General features: G+C 34.2%; 2 protein-coding genes across 3 annotated transcripts; both read left to right on the top strand.

The window, feature by feature from the left end:
- The first annotated feature begins 52 nt into the window (after nt 1-52).
- On the top strand, nt 53-6,895 carry Cyt-c1 (Cytochrome c1). Its single transcript, XM_022071041.2, has 8 exons — nt 53-195; nt 500-553; nt 646-794; nt 2,554-2,686; nt 4,385-4,549; nt 5,559-5,687; nt 5,890-6,009; nt 6,572-6,895. Exons 1-8 carry the CDS (start codon nt 124-126, stop codon nt 6,680-6,682), a joined length of 933 nt encoding a protein of 310 aa, XP_021926733.1. The 5' UTR covers nt 53-123; the 3' UTR covers nt 6,683-6,895.
- Nucleotides 6,896-7,038: 143 nt separating this feature from the next.
- LOC110833256 (uncharacterized) lies at nt 7,039-20,882 on the top strand. 2 transcript variants are annotated; one of them, XM_087350271.1, is made up of 6 exons: nt 7,039-10,244; nt 11,490-15,854; nt 16,663-16,802; nt 17,797-17,848; nt 18,681-18,788; nt 19,512-20,882. In XM_087350271.1, exons 2-6 carry the CDS (start codon nt 11,492-11,494, stop codon nt 19,664-19,666), a joined length of 4,818 nt encoding a protein of 1,605 aa, XP_087206397.1. In that variant the 5' UTR covers nt 7,039-10,244; nt 11,490-11,491; the 3' UTR covers nt 19,667-20,882. The 2 variants fall into 2 exon arrangements, 1 of the variants encoding a protein (XP_087206397.1); XR_015535476.1 differs by lacking the exon at nt 19,512-20,882 and having other exon boundaries at nt 17,797-18,297; nt 18,681-18,761.
- The last annotated feature ends 317 nt before the right edge of the window (nt 20,883-21,199 follow it).

Raw genomic sequence — 21,199 nt, 5'->3', positions numbered from 1 at the left:
AGATTGCATATATTTGTTTACAAATTATAATTATATAATATTTATTGTATAGTATAAACGTTAGGAAATGTAATATGAATCCATTTATTTGTTTGACTTACATATTAACATCTTCTGTCCATAATGGCGGCTACAGTGGGAAGAATTTATGGAGCTGGGCTCTTAAAACCGAATCACGGTGCTGTACGGCATCAGGTGTGCCGAATATTTAACTGTTATGATAAGTCTAGACCTGTTTGCGTACATTAGAACTTTTGCGTCCAGCAGACTTCATTAGTATAAATATTACATTGTACAGATCCTTGGTATCTTAACCAGTATTAAGATTCCATGAAGTAGGTTAATATATTCTTAGTGTGTAGTCACAAGATATACGTATTACACATTAAAATGTCCAGGGTGACAGCCTTTTTTTTCTTACGTGGATAATTACATTTATTAATATGGTGATGTGTAATGTTTGACTCCTAACCATGCTTGTTACTTTTTTAACTTGCAGGTTAGCAATTTCTCCAAAGCAAGTTTCAGTGCCTGGACCAAAGGACGTAAAACGGTTAGTACAACTTCACACATAAAGCGTGGTTTGTGACCATGATAGAAATGTTGTGGGGTTCAGTCTTTCCTATTAGGGTTCTTTTTTTACAGTTATTTGCAACACTTGGGATTGTGACAGGTGGAACAGGTGCACTTCTGCTTGCTCTTGAGCAGTCCGTTAGGGCTTCAGAGCTTGAGCTTCATCCACCAAATAATCCTTGGAGTCATAAAGGTTTCTTTTCTTCACTTGACCATAGCAGGTAAATGCAATTATTTTGTTGCTGTTTACATGTTTGTGTTTGTACTTATTGATTAGTTTCAGGTCTGTGCTACTTTTCCAGTGATGTCAATGGCAGTAGTTGTGGAGAGGTGATTGGCTCTTGGGTGTTTTGACAAATACATATCTGAGTATCTTTTCAGTTAATATTTATGGATGGTCAGTTTAAAATTATTCTGTGCCTTTTGTGTAGAATAACTTCACAATTTAGTAATCATGTGTACATGTCTCTGAATTTTAGGTTTAGTTTTTGTTATCAGATCTTACTCAAAACTATTTTAATGTGTGATGCTGATGTTCGTCTGGGTTCTGGTGCCATGTAAACTTGTCAGTAGATGCTGGTATATATTGACATCTACAAATGAGTCTACATGACCGGAACCCAGAAGATCACCATCATCATCATTATAATCCTCATTGTCATGAAAACCCCAAATCTCATGTTTTTTCCTATAATTTCATTGAATTGAGATTTTATGTACTGTTATAAACCAAAATCCAAACCATTTTATATTCCCTAATAATGCATCTGGTCTTTGTACTATAAAGATATTTCTCTTGTATTTTTGTGCTAAAATATGAGATTATTTGAATTTTTAAAAAGTCACTATAAGTTCAGACCTGATTTTTAATGCCTGATATATAATTCAATGGTACTCACTAAAAAGGGGAAGAGAAATAACAAAACAAAAACAAGGGAATGTCTTTCATGTATGAATCTTGTAACAAATTCCTTATGTTGGATTTTCACTTCTAACCCTCCACCTTGAGTGTAGCTTGTCTTATGTTAAAGTACCACATACTCCTACACTACTGAAATGGTGATACAAAGGTATGCCATACAATAGAGGACCTAGAAAATGTTGAGAAGTGTGTTAAGGTGAACCAGCTAGACCCTGCAGTATGGGAAGTAGAATAATATTAGGCAGCAGTGCTCCTGTTCAGAGAATAGGAAAGAAATGCAAAACTGTGGTTTGACAGTCAGTGTTATAGGGAGTGAAAGGCAATAATAAGAGGCTGTCCACAAGACAAAAATGACAGGAGACCAGGAAACTGCTACAGAAGAGGCATACCAAGAGTAGTCAAATCTGTGAAGAATTTTATGCTGTAGTAGTAATGATCAACTGCAAATGGGCAGCAGCTGATTACAGACTGAGACATGTAGTGACACACATGGCACTGCATGAATTTCCTCATAAGCTATGCTAAATGAGAAAGTTCACACTTCAGCTGAAAACTCTTGGTTTGTAAAGGGAATCTTATTACAAACTGCAGCATAGAAGCAAATTAGTATGTACATTATGCACTTTTTATTCATTATTCTTGAAGGTATGCATCCTTTCTTTCCTATCTCACATGTATGTCAATAACTTGGATAAAAAGTACTAATGCTGAATGTGGAATTTTTCAGTCTTGTGTCAGAATTACTTCACATCTAATTTAGTATACATTTCACAGATGTAGCATTGCTTGGACAGAGTAAAATCTTAATTTTTCCATAGAGAAAGATTTCTTTTTAATTAATTTATAGTGCACAGTCAATATGAACATGTAATAAATTCACAAAAATGAAATAATGAAATTACAGTTCTTATAGTTTGTTAATCATGAACATAGTGTCAAGTCATAATATTTATCTGAGTCTGTATAAATATATATCAAGTGGTGATTGGTGATTTTTAATAGAACAGAATTCATACAATTGGAAGACAATTTCTTATGTGTTATGTTCTGATCTGTAGCATTCGTCGGGGCTATGAAGTGTATAAACAAGTATGTGCAGCATGCCACAGCATGAAATATATTGCATATCGTAACTTGATTGGAGTTTCCCACACAGAAGCAGAAGCCAAAGCAGAAGCAGAAGAAGTTCAGGTGTGTGTACTTTGAGAACATCTGTTATGATAATACACAGTTATGTCTGTCTGCATTGTTCATGGAGTATACATTATGCACAGAAATTAATATTCTAACAAGACATGGTACAGATGAAACAACAGTACCAGCCCTCATTTGCTGACACTGATTCAGAAGATAAGAGTAAGTTTTTGTGTCTTCAACAGAAATCTCTGACTTTCTCTTTATTGTTATGGAGGCAGAAATTGTATAATTGGGGAAATACAGTTTTTTCTTTGTTATTTTCATGGCAGCTGCAAAAATATAAGATACCATTACACACATAGAAAATTACACATTGTTCATGTTAAGTTTGGTATAACTGCAATGTTAGGATTACATCCTGTACCAAGTCATTCAGTATAATGAGAAAACATAAAGGGACTGTAACATTCATAATAGTGGGGAGAAAAACTTTTCAAATGGGGAATCTTTAGATTTACCTCTTGCTATCATAAGCAGTTACTGTTACTCATGGCCATATTAACACTTCTTGAGGATCTTGGGTATGATAAAGATGAGGCCTCTGTAAAAATGGAAAAAAAATATATAAAAATTATTAATAAAGTTATATTTTTATTTGAATAATAATGTGGGCACACTATTTCATGATGAAGTAATTTAACAACAACAAAACTGGATGTTTTCAATGGGAATTTTTCTTTTGTTTCTAAAATTTAAAACATTGTCTTTATCTTAATTTCATTTTATCATCAGCTGAATCTATAGATTTATGAGGCTCAAATATGTTACATATAGGCTTTTTTAAAGAAATTCTCACTAGACCTGTTTGGAAGTCCCTCAAATAGCAAGGCCCCTAAACTGTGGCTTATACATAAATCTGGCACCACTCATACTTACTATTGCAAAACTTACAGCTCTGGGCCAGATGTGCAGAAGTCTCTACTCACAGTATGGTGCCAATGTAGTGTTAAACAGAGTGAGAGGGACAGAGTATTTTGTCATGAAATAAAAAATTGTAAGTCATTGTTATGGCAACAAAAATGAGAGTTTAATACAAAACTGAGAATTGTATGTGATGAAGTCTGTCACTGTTCATTCTGTCTTCAGAAAACACAAGGAATACCAGACAGGTTAACTCTTGAAGATGGCTAAGTTCTGTGATGTTGCACTGTGTAGTCTTGTAGAAATTGATTAACATTTTGAATGTGCTTACTGCCTCTTTAATCAGCGCGATGGTCAGTTTCTATCAGACTACACAGTGCAACGTCCTTGAAGATAGCCATCTTCATACTCGTCAACATGAGAATTTCAAAATCTTGACCAAAGTTAGCTCTTTATTAGTGCATGTAGTTTGTATTCAAGTGGTACTGGTTCATATCTTAGCCGAGATGCTGACTATACTAGTTTTTCCTCAATCCTTCAAAAACAAATGCTAGGCCGGATCCAGTTAAACAGGTCACAAACCCAGTCTCCCTGTCGTTGCTGTTTACCATACTGTATACCACTTATATAATTTACACAATGTCTTTAAGTAACCTGTAAAATAACTGACCAGTAAGAAAGAACATATCTTAAATTGTGCAGCCGTTTTTCATGTGGCATTCTTCCATTCTGTCTGCCAGTAAAATTAAACTATTGTCACTCAAAATTACTGTGTACAATAATTGAGCTTTTATTAATTTTAAGCTATATAATATTTTTTATTGCTTCTAGGTGCAAGATGGTCCAGATGAAGCAGGAAACATGTATATGAGGCCTGGAAAGCTCTCTGACTATTTCCCCAACCCCTATCCAAATGAAGAAGCTGCCCGAGCTGCGAACAATGGAGCTTTTCCACCAGATTTAAGTTATATCACACTTGCTCGACATGGTGGAGAGGTATGTATGTATGCGTGTGGATAAGCAGCGATTCTCTATTAACTAAATGTGTACAAAAACTTTATAACTTTTTTAAATCTAAACTTCATAAAAATGTGGCCCTCAACCAGGTGCATTATTACATTTTTTTATATTGTCATAATTTAAATTTTTTACAGTTTACCTCATTTTGTGAGCAGTCAAGTCTGTTTGTAATTTCCACTGAAAACATAATGATAATTGGAATTTAAAATACTTTCCTTTAATGTCTATTTTCTATTCTGTCAACGGTATTAAATTTCAAAAACCATAATTATTTTTGTCAAAATCAACAAGTGCTTACACTGACTGATATTTCTGTGAATTAAAGGGGTGTTTGTTTGAATAAATATACATGCACACAAGGAAAATTCTAGAAAACCTGCTTAAGACAAGTTATTGGAAATCAGCAGGATGTATAAAAAATATATTCTTTTTAATAAAGGAAAATTAATTATACATTAAATTCTCATTGAAGGAAGTTGTTAGTATGACACATGAAGTGTCTAGTAGGTAACATTACTATGCAAATAAATATTTGAGCATTGTCAAGCATCTATTACCAATGACATTGTAAAGATGAACGGTTTGTAAACATGACTATCTGGTGCAGTGGCATTATGTTATGTCTTAACAGAGATATTGAGGAACCATTTTGTTTTTTGGGATACTGTTACTGGTGATGAGTAACATTCTAATTGATTACAGAAATTAGACATTATCATGGAAATACTTTCTGTGGACTTTGCCCATTTTTTAGCTGATAAAGATATAGAACATTTTGATGCCTAATTCTGCTGCCTTCTTCAGGAAGGGTACCTTTATAGGGCATTTTGGTATTATCACTAGTTTTGGTGGTTCTAATATTCATCTTATTCTCTTGCTTCAAGTACCAAGTAAAATGGATGATCATGTAATGTGGGTGAAGCACCATATAATGTCATGAATTTGTGATGTATATGTGGTCATTGTGTGTAATAATTTCTTTCAGGACTATGTATTTGCCCTGCTCACTGGCTACTGTGATGCTCCAGCAGGGATTCCCCTGAGGGAAGGACAGTATTATAATCCATACTTCCCTGGAGGTGCTATCAGTATGGCGCAGGCTCTGTACAATGAGGTATATTCTAATATTTACTGGTAAAGCACTTGATTATAAGACTGGCTTAATCCCCAGCTGTAAAATGTTTATAAAATATAGTCATTGGGAATAACCTCAAACAGTCCCTTATTTTGGATTTATTGTTTCAAAATTCTTTCCCCAGTATGATCATAAAGTGAAAATTGTCATATTACTAATCCTGAATTTGACTGTTTTACAGACTATAGAATATGCAGATGATACTCCTGCTTATGCCAGTCAGCTTGCAAAGGATGTTTCAACTTTCCTGAAGTGGGCTGCTGAGCCTGAGTATGACCAAAGGCAGCTGATGTTCATTAAGGTTAGTAGTGATAACCCTTAACTTGTAAGCCTAAAATAAATTAAAGTAATCCAAATTAACTACATCTGGATGGAATCCCAGTTTTATAAATGTATTTTAAATTAATTTGTGTAGTTTTACAGTTTTTGCTGTGTGCATCTATAGAATATAACAAACCTTCATTAATTGTAAGTGCCTTTGTTTACATTAATATATACATGCTGGGTGATGTAGCATACATACAGCAAGACAGATGAACAGACTAGCAGAGGAACATACCTTTTCCAAAGTACTATATATATAGTATTGTAAGAGCTTTTAAATATGTTCTTCAATTTGTAAGTGATATCTGTCTGATAATTTTGCATATCATATTGGTAATGCAGTGTATAAGGAACTGTAGTAGCGTCCAGTCACCAACCATGTGTAGACAAAACGTAATTACAACATTGCTAGAACATTCAGCCTTCAGATTGTTAATTTCTCATCAATATCTCTGTGAATCTTTACTCTGCGAAATAAGTGTTTCTTCTTTTCTCAGCCTTAGAGCATCATATCTAACTTGTGCTTAATCACGTTTCAGAGCATCTTCATATTCTCCTTGCTACTTTCTGTTGCCTATTACTACAAGCGCCACAAGTGGTCAATCGTCAAGAGTCGCAAATTGGCTTATAGACCAGTGTCAAAGAAGTAGATTGCAAGTTGGTGACAACTGAAATTGTGTAGGAAAAACTTTGGGAGAACTGTAGTTTTCAAGAAAGAAACAGTACTTCTACTTTTGTGAGTTTCTTGCCAATTGCCAAGTGCATTTCAAGTTAATTCACAAATGTTGTTCAATGTACATATGAAAATAATATGAAAAGTGGCATTAAAGAATTTGGAAAGATCACATCAAATGTTAACTAGACTTAGATGTGATATTATTTCTTCCTTTTGGTTCCTCTAAATTCCTATTCAGAATATGGCATTTACCTGGTAACCTTGGCCATCCTATTCCAACCTTTACTGCCTCAAGTCTAGTTTTCACTTGATTCATCTGTTTCCTGCCATGATTGCAATTCAAGCCTTTACACGTAGTTAAACATGATTTTCCAAAACTGGTATACCATATATGCAATAGATGCAAGATGCTGCCTTTGTCTTAGGGCATATTGTTGTTCCTTTTTGGTTGTAATATCTTACTTTTGCACTCTGGTGTTCTATAAAATATTTTCATAAAGCAGATTTATGTTACATTCTTGAGAATCTTTTAAGATGTGTTACATAAGATAGGTGAAAAAGAATCGGAATTGAAGGCCTGTAAAGACATTGAGAGGAACCAGATACTTCCTTCACACTTTTAACTTTATTGGCCATGCATCACATCTTATAAGTAGACCATTCGCTTCTGAGTCATAGTAGCATATCACTAAACTGTTAAGTGTGGTGGTAAAGTCTGATTGGCAGCCCCTGTTTCATGTTGTCAAATCCTTTATTCCCTTATGATAAAGGTTAAACTATTTCAGTAAAGAGTGATGACACTCACAGTGACACTACAAAATCTTTAATTCTCATATGCTTTCTGTGAAATGTTTGTGGTTTTATTGTGAGAAAGATTTCTCAACTGTTTGCCAACTTTAGTGACATAATAGACGACTGGGGAGTATACAGTCATGGTCATAGCATGGATCTGTCAAACATTTTCCTGTAAGCACTGAGGGAAATCATAATATGTTGAACGGTTGATAGCTTGGAGTAAGAATTATAGTCGTGATTTGTCATAAATGCTGTGGTGTAGTTCTTGCTTTATTTTTTGTTTGATCTGTTACACCAACTACCCTGACTGATTTTTTCTTAATTTCTCCCACACTCATAAGGAAGCAATTTTCTTAATGAGGCAATCTGTCTACTTTCTGTTTTAATTGCTATAGTGTCAGTCAAGATATACCATATTAGTTGCTCCCATAGTATTGATGAACAGCTTTGTGAATCTGCTAGACCAGTACACTGGACTATATCTAAATTAACAGGCAGGAGTTTACAGAAAACTGACTATACACTACTTACCTCTTTAAGCAATTATAATGAGCATGGAAGCTACTGAATAAGTGTCAGTTTCGAACATAAAATGTTATCTACGAAGCAAATGAAGGATGTATTTGTATTTAAATAAACTGTCATACTTAACAGCATCAAACCCTATTAAAGTCCACATTGCATACAGAAGTATATGCATATGTAACACTTATTGTCAAAGTAGATTTTGCTTTTCATGAGAAGATGGTACTACCTATCATTTTGGGCAGTAGCAGAGATGTGACATGGAATTGCTGGCCATGTATTGCTTTGTTTACCTTGTCTTGCCATAAAATTGATAGACATTTTTTTTGTACTTTTCTGTGCTTTGTTCTAAAGTACACTATACAGGGTTTTGATTTATTTAATAGACTAAATATTAGCAGCCAAAATATGGTTTCATTGATACTCCACATAAATGATGCAATATGTTATCACAGAACACGTTTTTGGCTGTGGTGAAGAAATGCTGTATTCAGATGTCTTACTTTCTATTCATTTTTCAGTGTAAACAGCATCAGTAATGACATATGACCATTGCAGTGATGTAAAACAGCTGTTCAGTCCAAATTATGTACTTCATTTCTGTTTGTATGTCTTTTGGTATACCTTTTTTGAGAAAATTTCTGCTATTGGCAGTTTCTCAAACAGTTATATTTGTGCTTTAGTTGTGTGGTCTTGTAATGCTGATATTTGTGCAAGATTTTTAGACTAAAGAAAGTTTATACTGCCAAGAAAACTAAATAATTGTTGTGATGTAACTGTTGCTAATTTATTAACATATGTATTTGATATGTGGTAGTTTATTCCAGAAATCACTCCCAGAAACATTTAAACAATTTGCAAGAATGTCACTTTACCCTTGAAGTTTGTGCCTGTGAAAATCACAACAAACTACTCATAAATCTTCATGTTAGCACATGATACAATGTCAGTATTTTGAATGTCTCAGTAGTTGCACTGTATTTACCAACTTCCAAACATATTATTTATCTTTAATTATTTGAGAAGACAGGAACAGTATCATACAAATCAGTCAGTACATTTTTGATATGGATGTATTTTTATAAATGTTAGTTATATCTGGGAAAGAGGTACTTACTGTTTCAGTTCTCCAAATTCTTGTAATGCTCCAAATGGGATGAATTTATTTTTTCCAAATAATAACAATTATTAGTGAGTTATAGTTGAAACTTATAGTTGAAAGGATTGTTTATTCTGCTCAACAGCAAACAATTAATTGTGCCACATATGCATTGTCTGTTAGCATGTGCAATTATTATATTGATTTGTTCTGTGGTTTCTCTTTTGTTTTGCCAAATATATTTTGGAAACAACTGTCATAACTTGTAAGTGAGCATCCTGTTGTTATTAATACTAAGAAGAACTTTTGTGTCAACAAGGAAAAAGAAAGGATTCTTCTTAACTATTATAACATCAGTAAGTATGTTTAAAAGTTCCCTTTCAGAATAATGAGTAAGTATAGATAACATACCATTTTAACATGTAAACAATTAAAAACCATTATGTTGAGGTGCTTGTAAGGTGACAAAAACAGAGGTCTTTAGAAAATATGTATACTTAACATTGTAGAAGAAACATAACTTTGTTGGTATTAATTTCCTTTCATGTCCCAAATCCCCAAATATTTTCATGGACTGAAGTTCTGAATTTAAAATATATAAAATCTCAAGTGCATGGGTAGATGGAAGTTTTAAAATGCCTGGCAATACTACTGAAAATCAATGTCAGCTGAAAGCATGCAATTTGTTCACTGACAATGGCATTCCTGTCCAATCCTCTTCACAGAGCATGCTCTGTCCACACACACACACACACATATTCTGTCTATGTAAAATCTATATGGGAAATTGATCCAGTGCTTTCAAATTCAAGGCCAATTCAAAGTAGTAACAAACAAAATACCAGTGTGAGAGGTGGTCAGGGTTTAAATGTAGTTTTTTTTATTGAACAGTGGCAATATCAAAGGGGAAAGAAGAGTTTTAGAGAATGAAACAGCAGGTGGCATTGATTAAGATGTGAAAGCCTCAGGCAAATATTGTTTGGCTAATTAAGATTATTTTTATTCTCAGTAGAATGATAATAATGAATTATATGGCTTCTGAAGTTAAACATTTATAAGTTTTCCATTTTTGAGTACAATAATATATAAACTTTTAAAGGCATTATTAAACAGACAGGTAAGTAGTTGGGATAAGCAGCATCGTATTTTCCTGATCCATACTTATTAGCATTATTGAGTTGGTATTTATTTAATTCATTTATTCACTGAATTTCAATGTTATATTATAAAAACCTGTAACACTTAGTAACAAAGGTTTCACATCGCTCCAAGCTCCAATTGTAATTGAATCTAAGCCTTTGGACTTTAGTCGCATTTGCATTTTGTGGCATAGCATTTCAACTAATATTGTACCATTATGAAATGAATCTTACAGAACAATCTAAACATATTGTGTTAACGTTTCAGAACATTTAATTATATCTGATACTTTAAAGTTTATTTGTTTTTCTAATAAAAGAATGACCTCCAGCAATCTTAAATGATTAGTATATTTGAAGTACTTGAATTAAAAAATTGGTGTTTATCTGTGTGTATGCTGTTTTCATACCAGAACTGTTTGGCTTAGTTGTATTCTATCTGTATCACTTTATATGAATGACATTTAAAATATTACTTACTATGTGAAACATCTTGATGAAAAAGGAGCAATATGGTTGTCTTGAAAGATGGAAATCACACAAGAAGGACAAAGCTATTGTAAATGTGTAATGTGCTAGATTACTTGAGCTGTTACAGTAGAATTGCAAGACAGCTTTATTTTGCCATTTCTTGTATTTATATATGATTATAAATGTCATTTAAGTTCAAACATCACCTATGTGGATGCTTCAAACATGCATATTATTATTCTGAAATGATCATTTTATTATTTGTGTATTGAAGTCATGATTTAATGAAACTGAGGATTTGCCAACTGTTTTATTTAATGGATTAAGTACTTTTCTGTGCTACTCTTCCCTTCACGATAAACAGCTACTCTGATGGGCATTACTGTCAGTGTTCATGATTTGTCATATTAAGTGGCCAGGAGGATTAAAAGGAAAAGTATAGGACAGAACCAGTTTGGTAAGTAAGACACTTAAGAAAATGTTATGTACACATCTGACGTCACAGGTATTGCTTATAAAAATAATTCATTATTAACTGTTATTGTACAAGAACAGGATTTGACACCCCTTACAATGTGGGTACTGGTCAGATTTTTTAATGGTCTTGTGATGTGATGCACAGTTTATAAAGGTTAATAATAATCTTAAAATTATTGTTGTTGCTGTTATGCCTTAAAGTTTGTTTTTATTATTATTATTATGCCTTTGTGACATATGTAAATTAATTTGATCATTGTGTGTTAATGTTACAGAAATGGATGGATATGTCAAAGAAAAACAGATTGGGGAAGGTTCATTTGGAACTGCTTACTTGGTCCGATCAAAAAGGACTGGAGTTCATTATGTAATAAAAAGGACCAACTTGTCAAGAATGACAGAGAAGGAGAAAGATGAAGCAATGCGTGAAGTTGAGGTTCTCGCCAAGATGCAGCATCCATATATTGTAGCATATAAAGAATCATTTGAATATGATAGGAATCTCTATATTGTAATGGATTACTGTGAAGGTGGAGATTTGTATACCAAGATTCGGGAACATGCTCAGAAGGGAAGATACTTTTCAGAAGATATGATTCTCAGTTGGTTTGTTCAAATATGCCTTGCCCTAAAGCATGTTCATGATCGTAAGATTCTTCACCGGGACATAAAATCCCAAAATATTTTCCTCACTAAAGATAATAATGTCAAATTGGGTGACTTTGGGATTGCAAAAATTCTGAAGAACACAGTAGATCTTGCAAAAACATGCATTGGTACGCCATATTATCTTTCACCGGAGATTTGTGAGAACAAGCCATATAATAACAAAAGTGATATATGGGCATTAGGATGCATACTTTATGAGATGGCTGCACTAAAACATGCCTTTGTGGCAGGAAATATGAAGAACCTTATTGTAAAAATTATTCGAGGCTCATATGCTCAGCTTCCATCATGCTACAGCAATGATTTGCGTAATCTGATTCAACAACTCTTTAGAAGAAACCCGCAAGAGCGGCCATCCATTAATACTATTCTGAAGAAAACATTTATTTCAAAGAAAATTCCGAAGTTTCTAACAAAAACACAGCAAGCTCAAGAATTTGGTATAACCAGTCCATATTTTCATCAACTTGGAGAGTCAAAATCTCAGATGCCTGCCAAAAGGCCAAAAACAGCCGTAACTGATCCTGCTTTGAAATATGGATCATCATTGGTTATCAGGAAAACAAGAATATGTAAATATGATGACAAGAAGACAGTAGTAGCTTCACCTGCACCAGAAATGTTACAGTTGTCTAAACACAAAGTAGTATCTAAGAGACAAATATACAGTGAAGTAAGTGTAACTGAAAGACTGAATAGTACTGTGTCAGAAGAGGCTCTGCCTCAAGTTCATAAAGAAATGGATGAGATAAAGTCTTCAATATGTTCAACTGTAGTGGACGACTCGGAAAGAAGACACAGTATTGACATGATCAATAGGGAACATCGTGTTCAACCTAGAAACATTACTGAAGCTTTTAACAAGTGCATAATGAAACCATTTGCAGGTGTCATTGCACTAAATGTATTAGAGCCTGAAAAATGTTGCATTATTGAGAATGTTTTATTGCATGAAGGAAACAAAGGTAAGATTATTGCTACATCAGAAGCAGTACATGAGAACTGCAACATACAAAGTATAGAAAATACTTTTCTTGCAACATTAGGCTCCAGTTGCTTAGTACAAACACTGTGTAACAAGAAAAAGGAGCTGAAATCAGAGAAACCATATGTAAAACAATACAAATCAGGAAAACTTCCTGTAAAACAAGAAAACCCAGATGGATTCGATAGAACAATGATCAGGCTTACAAACATGGTGTCTGATTCAGAACTCCTTACATCATTTCATACCATAAGACTACAAAACTTCAAGGAAAGACAGCTTATGATTCAAAGTAGAAAGAAAGACAGTGAAAGACATCGACAGAATGCAAATAATAAGGAAAGGATGCAGCCTGAGTGTACACTGAACACTGCAGATCGAGACCCAAGGGATGGGAATGTAGAGAGTATATTAGGAATGAACAATGAACAGTTGGAAGCAGAGAATACTATCACTAAAAATATTGTGAGTAGAGTGAGAGCAAGAATTGACAAAAAGAGAATGGAAGCCTTTGAGAAAGAAAAGAAAAAGTTACTGGGAAACAGAGGTACAAAATCTATAGACAACAAAACCAGTGAACCCATGGATGGCCATAAATTGATTAAATTGGATGAAGCAGCTCATGAATCACATGTTATAGAACAATGGAAAGATACCACAAATTCAGATGAAAAGCAAGCAGATTTTTTAGCAGGCAACAAGAGTAAGATACAAGTTGTTAATGAAAATGAAACTATTTGCAGAGAATATGAAAACAAAACTTTTAAGACCAGAGGGAAGTGGAAGAAAGAATCTAGTTTGGAATTAGGTAAGGCATCACTGGAGTTACCAGGCTTCCTCATGGATTCAACATCATCAGCTGATATTGTTATAAAATATGGAGACAGGAAGCAGTGGGATAGTCCAGATACTCTGAACAAAGTAAATATTATGAATATGACTTATAGCATTGAAAGACCTTACTCTATACCAAACATTTATCATGTTGACACAGTAACAACGGAATCAGAGAGTCATGTACATACTATTAGTGAAAATGTTGACTGCCCTGTTGGAACTTTAGATGTAATTCTTGAAGGTAAGCAGTGCAGAGACAATATAAATTGTAAATTCACCCAAACTGATCTTTCATGTGTTATAGCTGCAGCACATGCTACTGTCATCCAGGAGTCAATGAACTCCAATTTGAAATGTAAAAGTTCAGAACAAACATTTGTACCAAAAATAGATAAACAGATGGATCAAAAGTTGAAAGGCGAATATAAAAATCAGCTGAGTCAGACACAAATTTTGCTTGATGCAGTTCAAGATGCCCCTGTAGTCCTGCATGCTACACAGTATGGTGATGAGTTTTTACCCCCACCTCATAGAAAGCGAAGGACAAAAACAGCAACACAGTATCATTCTTACAGAAAATGCGTGAAACAAAGGGCAATTAAAAGACGATCAAGTTGTGAAGATCGCAAGAGAAGACATTCTCCTTTACCTTCTCCAAGACTCTGTATGGTGTCCGTTGACAAACCTACCACAGTCAATAGTACATCTGGGGACAGTGATATGACACAAACATGTGTAAACAATAATAATCAGTCACTATTACAACATATTTCAGATGAAGTATCTGCTAATGGATTACCAATAATACGAGTAGCCAGAACAGCTGATGTGATTCATGAGAATGGACTGAAGGACTATCAGACAGAATATAAAGTCAGCAGTACTGCCATTGAAACCAACAAACTTGACAACATGTACCAGCATAACAGCTCAGATTGTGACAAACATAAAAAGTGCCTAGGTATAAAAATTGACAGTATTCTCAAATGTGATAATGGAAGCATAAAAGCCTGTGATGAGTCTCCAGGTTTAAGAGAGGAAAACAAAGAAAATACTCAAAACTCTTTGATTGTGTCCTTGCCATGTACATCAGTATACAGTGTTAGAACCCAAGTTAAGAACAGTGCTGTAACTGAGAGAGTGTTTAATTTCACTACAGATTTATATGAAAAAGAAGGTAGCAAACTAAAAGAGATTCCAGATACATGTAACAGATATTACAATTCTGAATTAGGTTCAAATAAGATACAAAGTCAGAAAGCAATACCGATACTACAAAAGACAAATATTACAATTGTGAAATGTCCTATAATAAAATATGGTGTTACCAAACCAAAAGCAGTCAAGTTCCAAAGTCATTGTGATTCCATGGAGGTTTCCTCATTAAACAAAAAGTCAATTGAGCAGAGGATACGTCCCAAGTCAGCTATAGCTTCAAGCGTCTCACGGACGAACACAAACCAAGAAATCTCAACGAGACCTTCATCAGGAGGCCCATATTCATATCCGGTACATAAAAGTGTAACATTTAATAGACTACTTCCTAGTATTTTGCATGATAACAGAAACAAAACAAGCACAAATGTGGATGTTAAAGATCACCACAGTGTTTTGGAAAGTGCAAAACTAGAAGCCACAAAATTCAACTACATTCTAAAGGAGGTGGATAGTGACAATAGAGAAGCAGAGTCTCTCCTTTACCCACATATTAATTTGGCACATTCCTATGAGGAGAAGAATATGTCAAACAGTGATACAGCTCAAAGTACAGAGCATGACCTTCAGAAAGTTAATTTAAATTGTAGTAGTATTAAGGCAGATGGTTTATGCCCAGACATGTGTCATTTATCATCCACATCTATTCACATTTTAAGCAAATTGAAAAGGCCATCATATTATATTCATAAATTATGTATGCATGAAGCTAGAACTGCAGAAGAAACTAAGAATGATAATATACCAGAAGATTCTCTACCATGTGCACTACCACCATTCACAATTGATGTACCTGAGCAAGTCAACTCCAAAATTCAAAGTACTGCTTCCCCACTGGATTTCAGACCAGTGGCTGCAAAATTACAGGAGCTGGATGTTCAGTTTTCTTCACCAGATAATGAACCTACTAATTTGGCATCTTTGCCAACAAATCGTAAGTTCTAAAAATAGACTACTGAAGAATTGGGAAAAACATAGCAAACAGAATAGGTTCAGCCTGCAAAATATGATCCTTAAAAATTTATTACTTTTAATGAAACTATCAACCACAAAAACAATAATATTGTCCTATTTGTATTTATATAAACACTGCCCCTTAGGCCTCTTTTTAACGGAAGGGCATAATTTCAGGTGTTTGGGAGAAGTGCTTAGGACAATATTTGGACCTGCAAAGTTTGAATGAAGTGAACAATGTAAAATATTACACAGTGAATAACATCATGGTTTATACAGAGCACTTGGTATTATTCGGACAGCAAAAGCTTGAAAGTTAGATTGGTGTTGTGGGCTGGGAATGTAGCTAGGATGGACAGACAAGAAATGCATACGTAATTTTGGTGGGGAAACGTTTGGAATATGACCACACAGATGACCAAGAATGTGGAAGGATAATATTAAGATATGCTCAAGATAGGGTGTGTAGATGGGTGGTAGATGGAAATGGCTTAGCATTGTGACCTGTCCAGTGGTGAGCTTTGGTGTTAGTGGTGTTGAACCTTACTACCAATTAGTAATTCAGTCAACTATTGCAATAAAAATATTATTCAAAATAACTATTACAGATGGTGAATTGAAAGGAATTCTAACATCTTGATAATTAGCTGGAGAGACAGAAAATGAAATAAACTTTAAGCAGGAAACTTGATCTTGAACTCTGAAAAAGAAACCTCTTCAAATATAAGTTAGGTTTCTTACTGCTGAAACATAATTGAGATTGTAGTAATTGCAGTTTATCCTTACAGGATCATGCAAATTCCATTACTCACTCAGAAGAACAGTATCACTTCCAGAACTCACACAGATCTTTACGCCCAGTCTTCATCTTCAAGTGCCATTACAGCTTGTGCAAAGTATGAGTGATGTGAAAATAAAAACATTTGAGGTAAATATATATAGCACATGTAATAAATCCAACCATCTCCAGACTTAACTCATTAAAGCCTATATGTAACTCAGTAATTTAACAAAAACATACTCTGGTTTAGTAAATTTTTAAATAATGATTCTTCAGTGGCTCCCTGCTATGGGGCACACATTTGATAAAAGTGGCTCCATCTTTGCTTCCAGACTTTCTGAATTGTTGTGACAAAAAGAATTTGATACAGAAATAGAAAAATCTTCATGAGGATAAAGACAAGGATTTTAAAAGTTGGTCATAAAAATTCTGTGTTTCAATTCAGTATCAGGGAAGTGATGGATGTTGAGGTTTATCCCAACAATATGATCAAGTGGTTAGCACTCCTGCTTCGTATTCGATAGGTCTTGGCCTGGAGACCAGCTGTCCTGGCTGGGGTTTTTCGTGGTTTTTCCCAGTCCCTCCAGGCAAATTCCAGGAGAGTATTATAAATTAGGCAATGACTGCTTCCTTCCACATCTTTCCAACTTTTTATTCACTATGATCCTCTCATTCGATGCTACATAGTCTGAGCTACTAAAAAGGCATTATTAAATAAACTATACATAAATAAACAGCATGAACAGGAAAGATTACCTCTCATTTGCATCATGAAGGAATAAAACTCTTTCCCTTTTATGTTCCTTCCTTTTGACCCATTCCTATTATCCCATCCAGCTGTGTTTCATACACAGGAATGGTTTTACATAGCAAGGGATATTTTACAATGTATGCAAGACTGCCCTTATTTAGCTTTGTGATTGGTTGGTCTTGGCTCACTTCTGCCCTAACAATGAAAGTAGTACATTCCTCTGAGACACTGGTAACCACCAGCAAGATTGCAGTGTCACAACCCTGAAGAACGTGACTGGCTACTTGTCTTTCTTGCATCTAAATTTATTATATGAGGATTCATTGTTTGAAAAGTATTACAAAGCTTTTATCTTTCATGATTTTCATTGTTGTGTTTATTTATTTACAGGACAGAGATGTGGTGACAGTATGCCACTCTGACAGAACAATCAACATAAAAGGTACAGACCATTAAATTGAATATTCCAGGATGCATTTATTTTCTGTTGGCTCAACATGGCATTTAGATAATAGCACTGATGCAGCCTTTTCATAAAGTGCATACAATTAACTTGTAATGGAAATGTTACATTTGTCTGCATGTTTCATATCTGTAACAACTTATTTCAATTAAATTTATTATTGGGGTATATGCTGAAAGTTGTGAAGTCAATTTTATTTTGATTCATATCTTTTTTGTCTTCAGTTTTTGTACTGTATTGTTAGAATTCCCATGCATGGTTAATACAGCCTTTCAGGAAGAAGAAAGCTGTTATGAGATTTTTATAGTGGTGAAAATGTGGATTGTGACATTCTTGGTTGTGATGCCATGTAAACTCAGTGCTAGAAGTTATCAGCTTCATCATCTGGCAGCCTTACTTCCAGAAAAAGCAAGCCTAGTGTTGAATAGGTATGAGGCTTGATGGAACACACTCATTCTAAATGTAGTGGAAAAGAGAAAAATCCCACTAATGAAGATTGAATCTGTATTTGTCTTTTGTGTGAACCACAAATTCAGTTAGTTACTCACTTTTCATGTGGTGTCTGAAAACTTCTGTATTCCCTTTTCTGATCTCAATAGAAATGCTTGGCAGGAAGGCACACCTTCAGATATTAACATCACTGATACATGTAGCAGTATAGTCTTTTCAAAGGTATGCATTCCTTAATGGTTATCATGGTGTATTGTTCTCCACCCCTGCATTCTCATTCAGCTGTATGTTTGGAACATAATTTTTATGTACTGTGATTATATTAATTTAATTGTTACACTTATGTGTAAATAATTTCCAGATCAAACTGGACAGGCCATAAGATATGAAGATGGAACCTTGTTTTCACATATTGAAGAACGGAGAATGGACTTGGAACGAGAATTGGGTGTTGAAAATTTCCTACATGGCAAGTGAAATGAAGTATTATTCTTTATTTCATGAATATATTCAGTAATAAATAAATATCTCAGCAGCAAAGGATGTATAACTTCTTTAAAGGCTCTGTGATACCATACACTATCATTAATTTTTATATTTTATTTTAACTTGTATATTAAGGCCAAGATTATGTTACATTGCTTAAATCATATATTCTTAATAATTAGCTTTATTAGCACATATTGATGGACAGTAAAAACTGTAACCATGAAATCTGTGAGATCATGATAAACTATATTAAATTTATCATCATTTATTTACATTAGTAGACTTCCTAATTTAACCTTGCTGCCAAGTTCAAGAAGAAATATTTTGAAAACATAATTGATTCTGTTATGCAGCCTAATTCATTTATCAGATTCTGTGCATAGTAAGTCAAATTCTAATAAAACCTTTACTTTAAATAGAAGATACCAGAATATTACAATTTTCAACCAGTTTAATCTGTCTGCCACAACCTATTTCCTCATTATATGCTCTTCTCTACTTGTTAGTGTTTCAAGAGCATGCTTTCCAAACCAATTCTTTATGCATTTCATCTCCCCTGTCCAGCTAATGTGACTTCTTTTTTTCACTACTTTAACATTGCTATGTGACCTGTTTGTCACAAAGTAGTTCTGTAATGCCACTGTAAGTTCATACCTCTTAGAAGTAAGTGAAGTGGTTTACTGGTTTATGTGTTTTTCAACAGCTTATCGGAAATTACAACTAATTCAGGACACTGGTGCAAGCAGAGAAGACTGGCAAATGATGAGCACAATGCTGGGAGAGAGCAAAGCTCATCTGGCCACTCAAATCTGGCAGTTTGTATTAGCTGACAGAATTTACAATGAAGATAGTTCCTAATTCATTGTAAGTATTGACAATTAAATAGCTGGACTGATTCTGCAAAGCACATCTTTCCAAAGTGTTATAATAGTTTTACTGAACAACACTAATAAATTCTGTATCAGAGTTATGCAAGGAAAAATTCGGAATGTGGTATCTGTAAACTGAATTTGTTTTCACTCATTAATTACTTGGACTTGACTTCTTATAAGAATATCCGATTTTTGTGTTGTAGAGTTGCTCAATATTCCATCATAAACATATTAGTGTTTTTTTATATGAATATAACAGGATATATTTTCTCAACATATGTACATGAACAGTCGAAAAGTGCATCACATCAAAGTTTCTTGATTTAAGTTACTGGTTATTTGGTAATAGCAACTTAAAGAAGACTAAAACCAATGAGAGGTTTTCAGGTGGCACTACAATCTTTCCACTTGTTCCGCAAATTCTATCTTTGTAATGTGTAGCTTACATAAGATAAATTCAACATAAGCCTTTACAGATCATTTCTGGGTGCTATTACAATTTTTTTTTTTTGAGACCAAGTATATATTTGTATATATGTATATATTTTGTGTCATTATTATACACCTCATAACCTTCTTCATGTGCAAAGAACATGTTTTAGAATATATAGATTACACAGTTTGTGTGTTTGCAAGGACATTTACTTATGGAGTAGGGTAGGGGTTAACCCCCTATGAAATGTTATATAGGGCTGTATGAATTCTGTGGAACAATGGCAGGATAATATTAAAATTATAAAGAAATAGGGTATTAAGAGAGTAAAATGGATTTAGCTGGTTAAGGATAAGAGTTTGTAGCACACATGTGAGCACAGTAATGAACCTTCAGGTTTATATAAAAGGTGGAGGTATTCTGTGATGTCACCAACCAGCCAAACTGGTAGCAGACATGCTGCTTAAGCCAAGGCCATTGACCCGAACAACTGTGACATCACTGGTATAATTCAAAGAGGTCACACATCAAATTCTCATATACATGCCAGAATTATTACACTGCACACATTTTCAAACTTATCATTCCTGAATATTTCTCTGGGTTATAGCACCATGTAGTCTGATAGTAGTTTACCTATGTATCAGAGGTACTTGATGCCTCCTTCATCTTCATTATCCATTCACGGTGATGGAGGCAGCAAGTATTTCTTCCCTCAATGAAAGCTGATTCTAATACTTTATAATAAAAGTGACAGGATGAAACATGAGATATGAAGTACTTCATGATGGTGAAAGTTCAGAGTTTGCTCATCTTGGTTGTGTAGTCTTGTAGGTGGTTACCAACTTTTTAAAGAAACCCATCTTCAGGCTAATCAATTTCAAGTTCAGATTATGAAAACTACTGTAATATTTTCAGCTCCAGAGCAACAACTGAACAAAAGTATGAATTCAACTGAAACAAGATGTTTTACTGTTACATACTTCCAAGCTACAAGTTTCTTTTATTCAGCTGCACTCTAAATATGCCCTTCGTTTTCTAACCTGAAGATGGAGGCAGTACGGTTCTCCAAAATGTTGGCAACCA

The sequence above is a fragment of the Zootermopsis nevadensis genome, unplaced genomic scaffold (genome assembly GCF_977971745.1).
Source record: "Zootermopsis nevadensis isolate Lab colony 2312 unplaced genomic scaffold, Znev_1.0 Znev_ptg000017l, whole genome shotgun sequence".
NCBI lineage: Eukaryota > Metazoa > Arthropoda > Insecta > Blattodea > Termopsidae > Zootermopsis > Zootermopsis nevadensis.
Note: the sequence above shows the minus strand (reverse complement) of the source record. Positions and strands in the feature narration are given on the sequence as shown.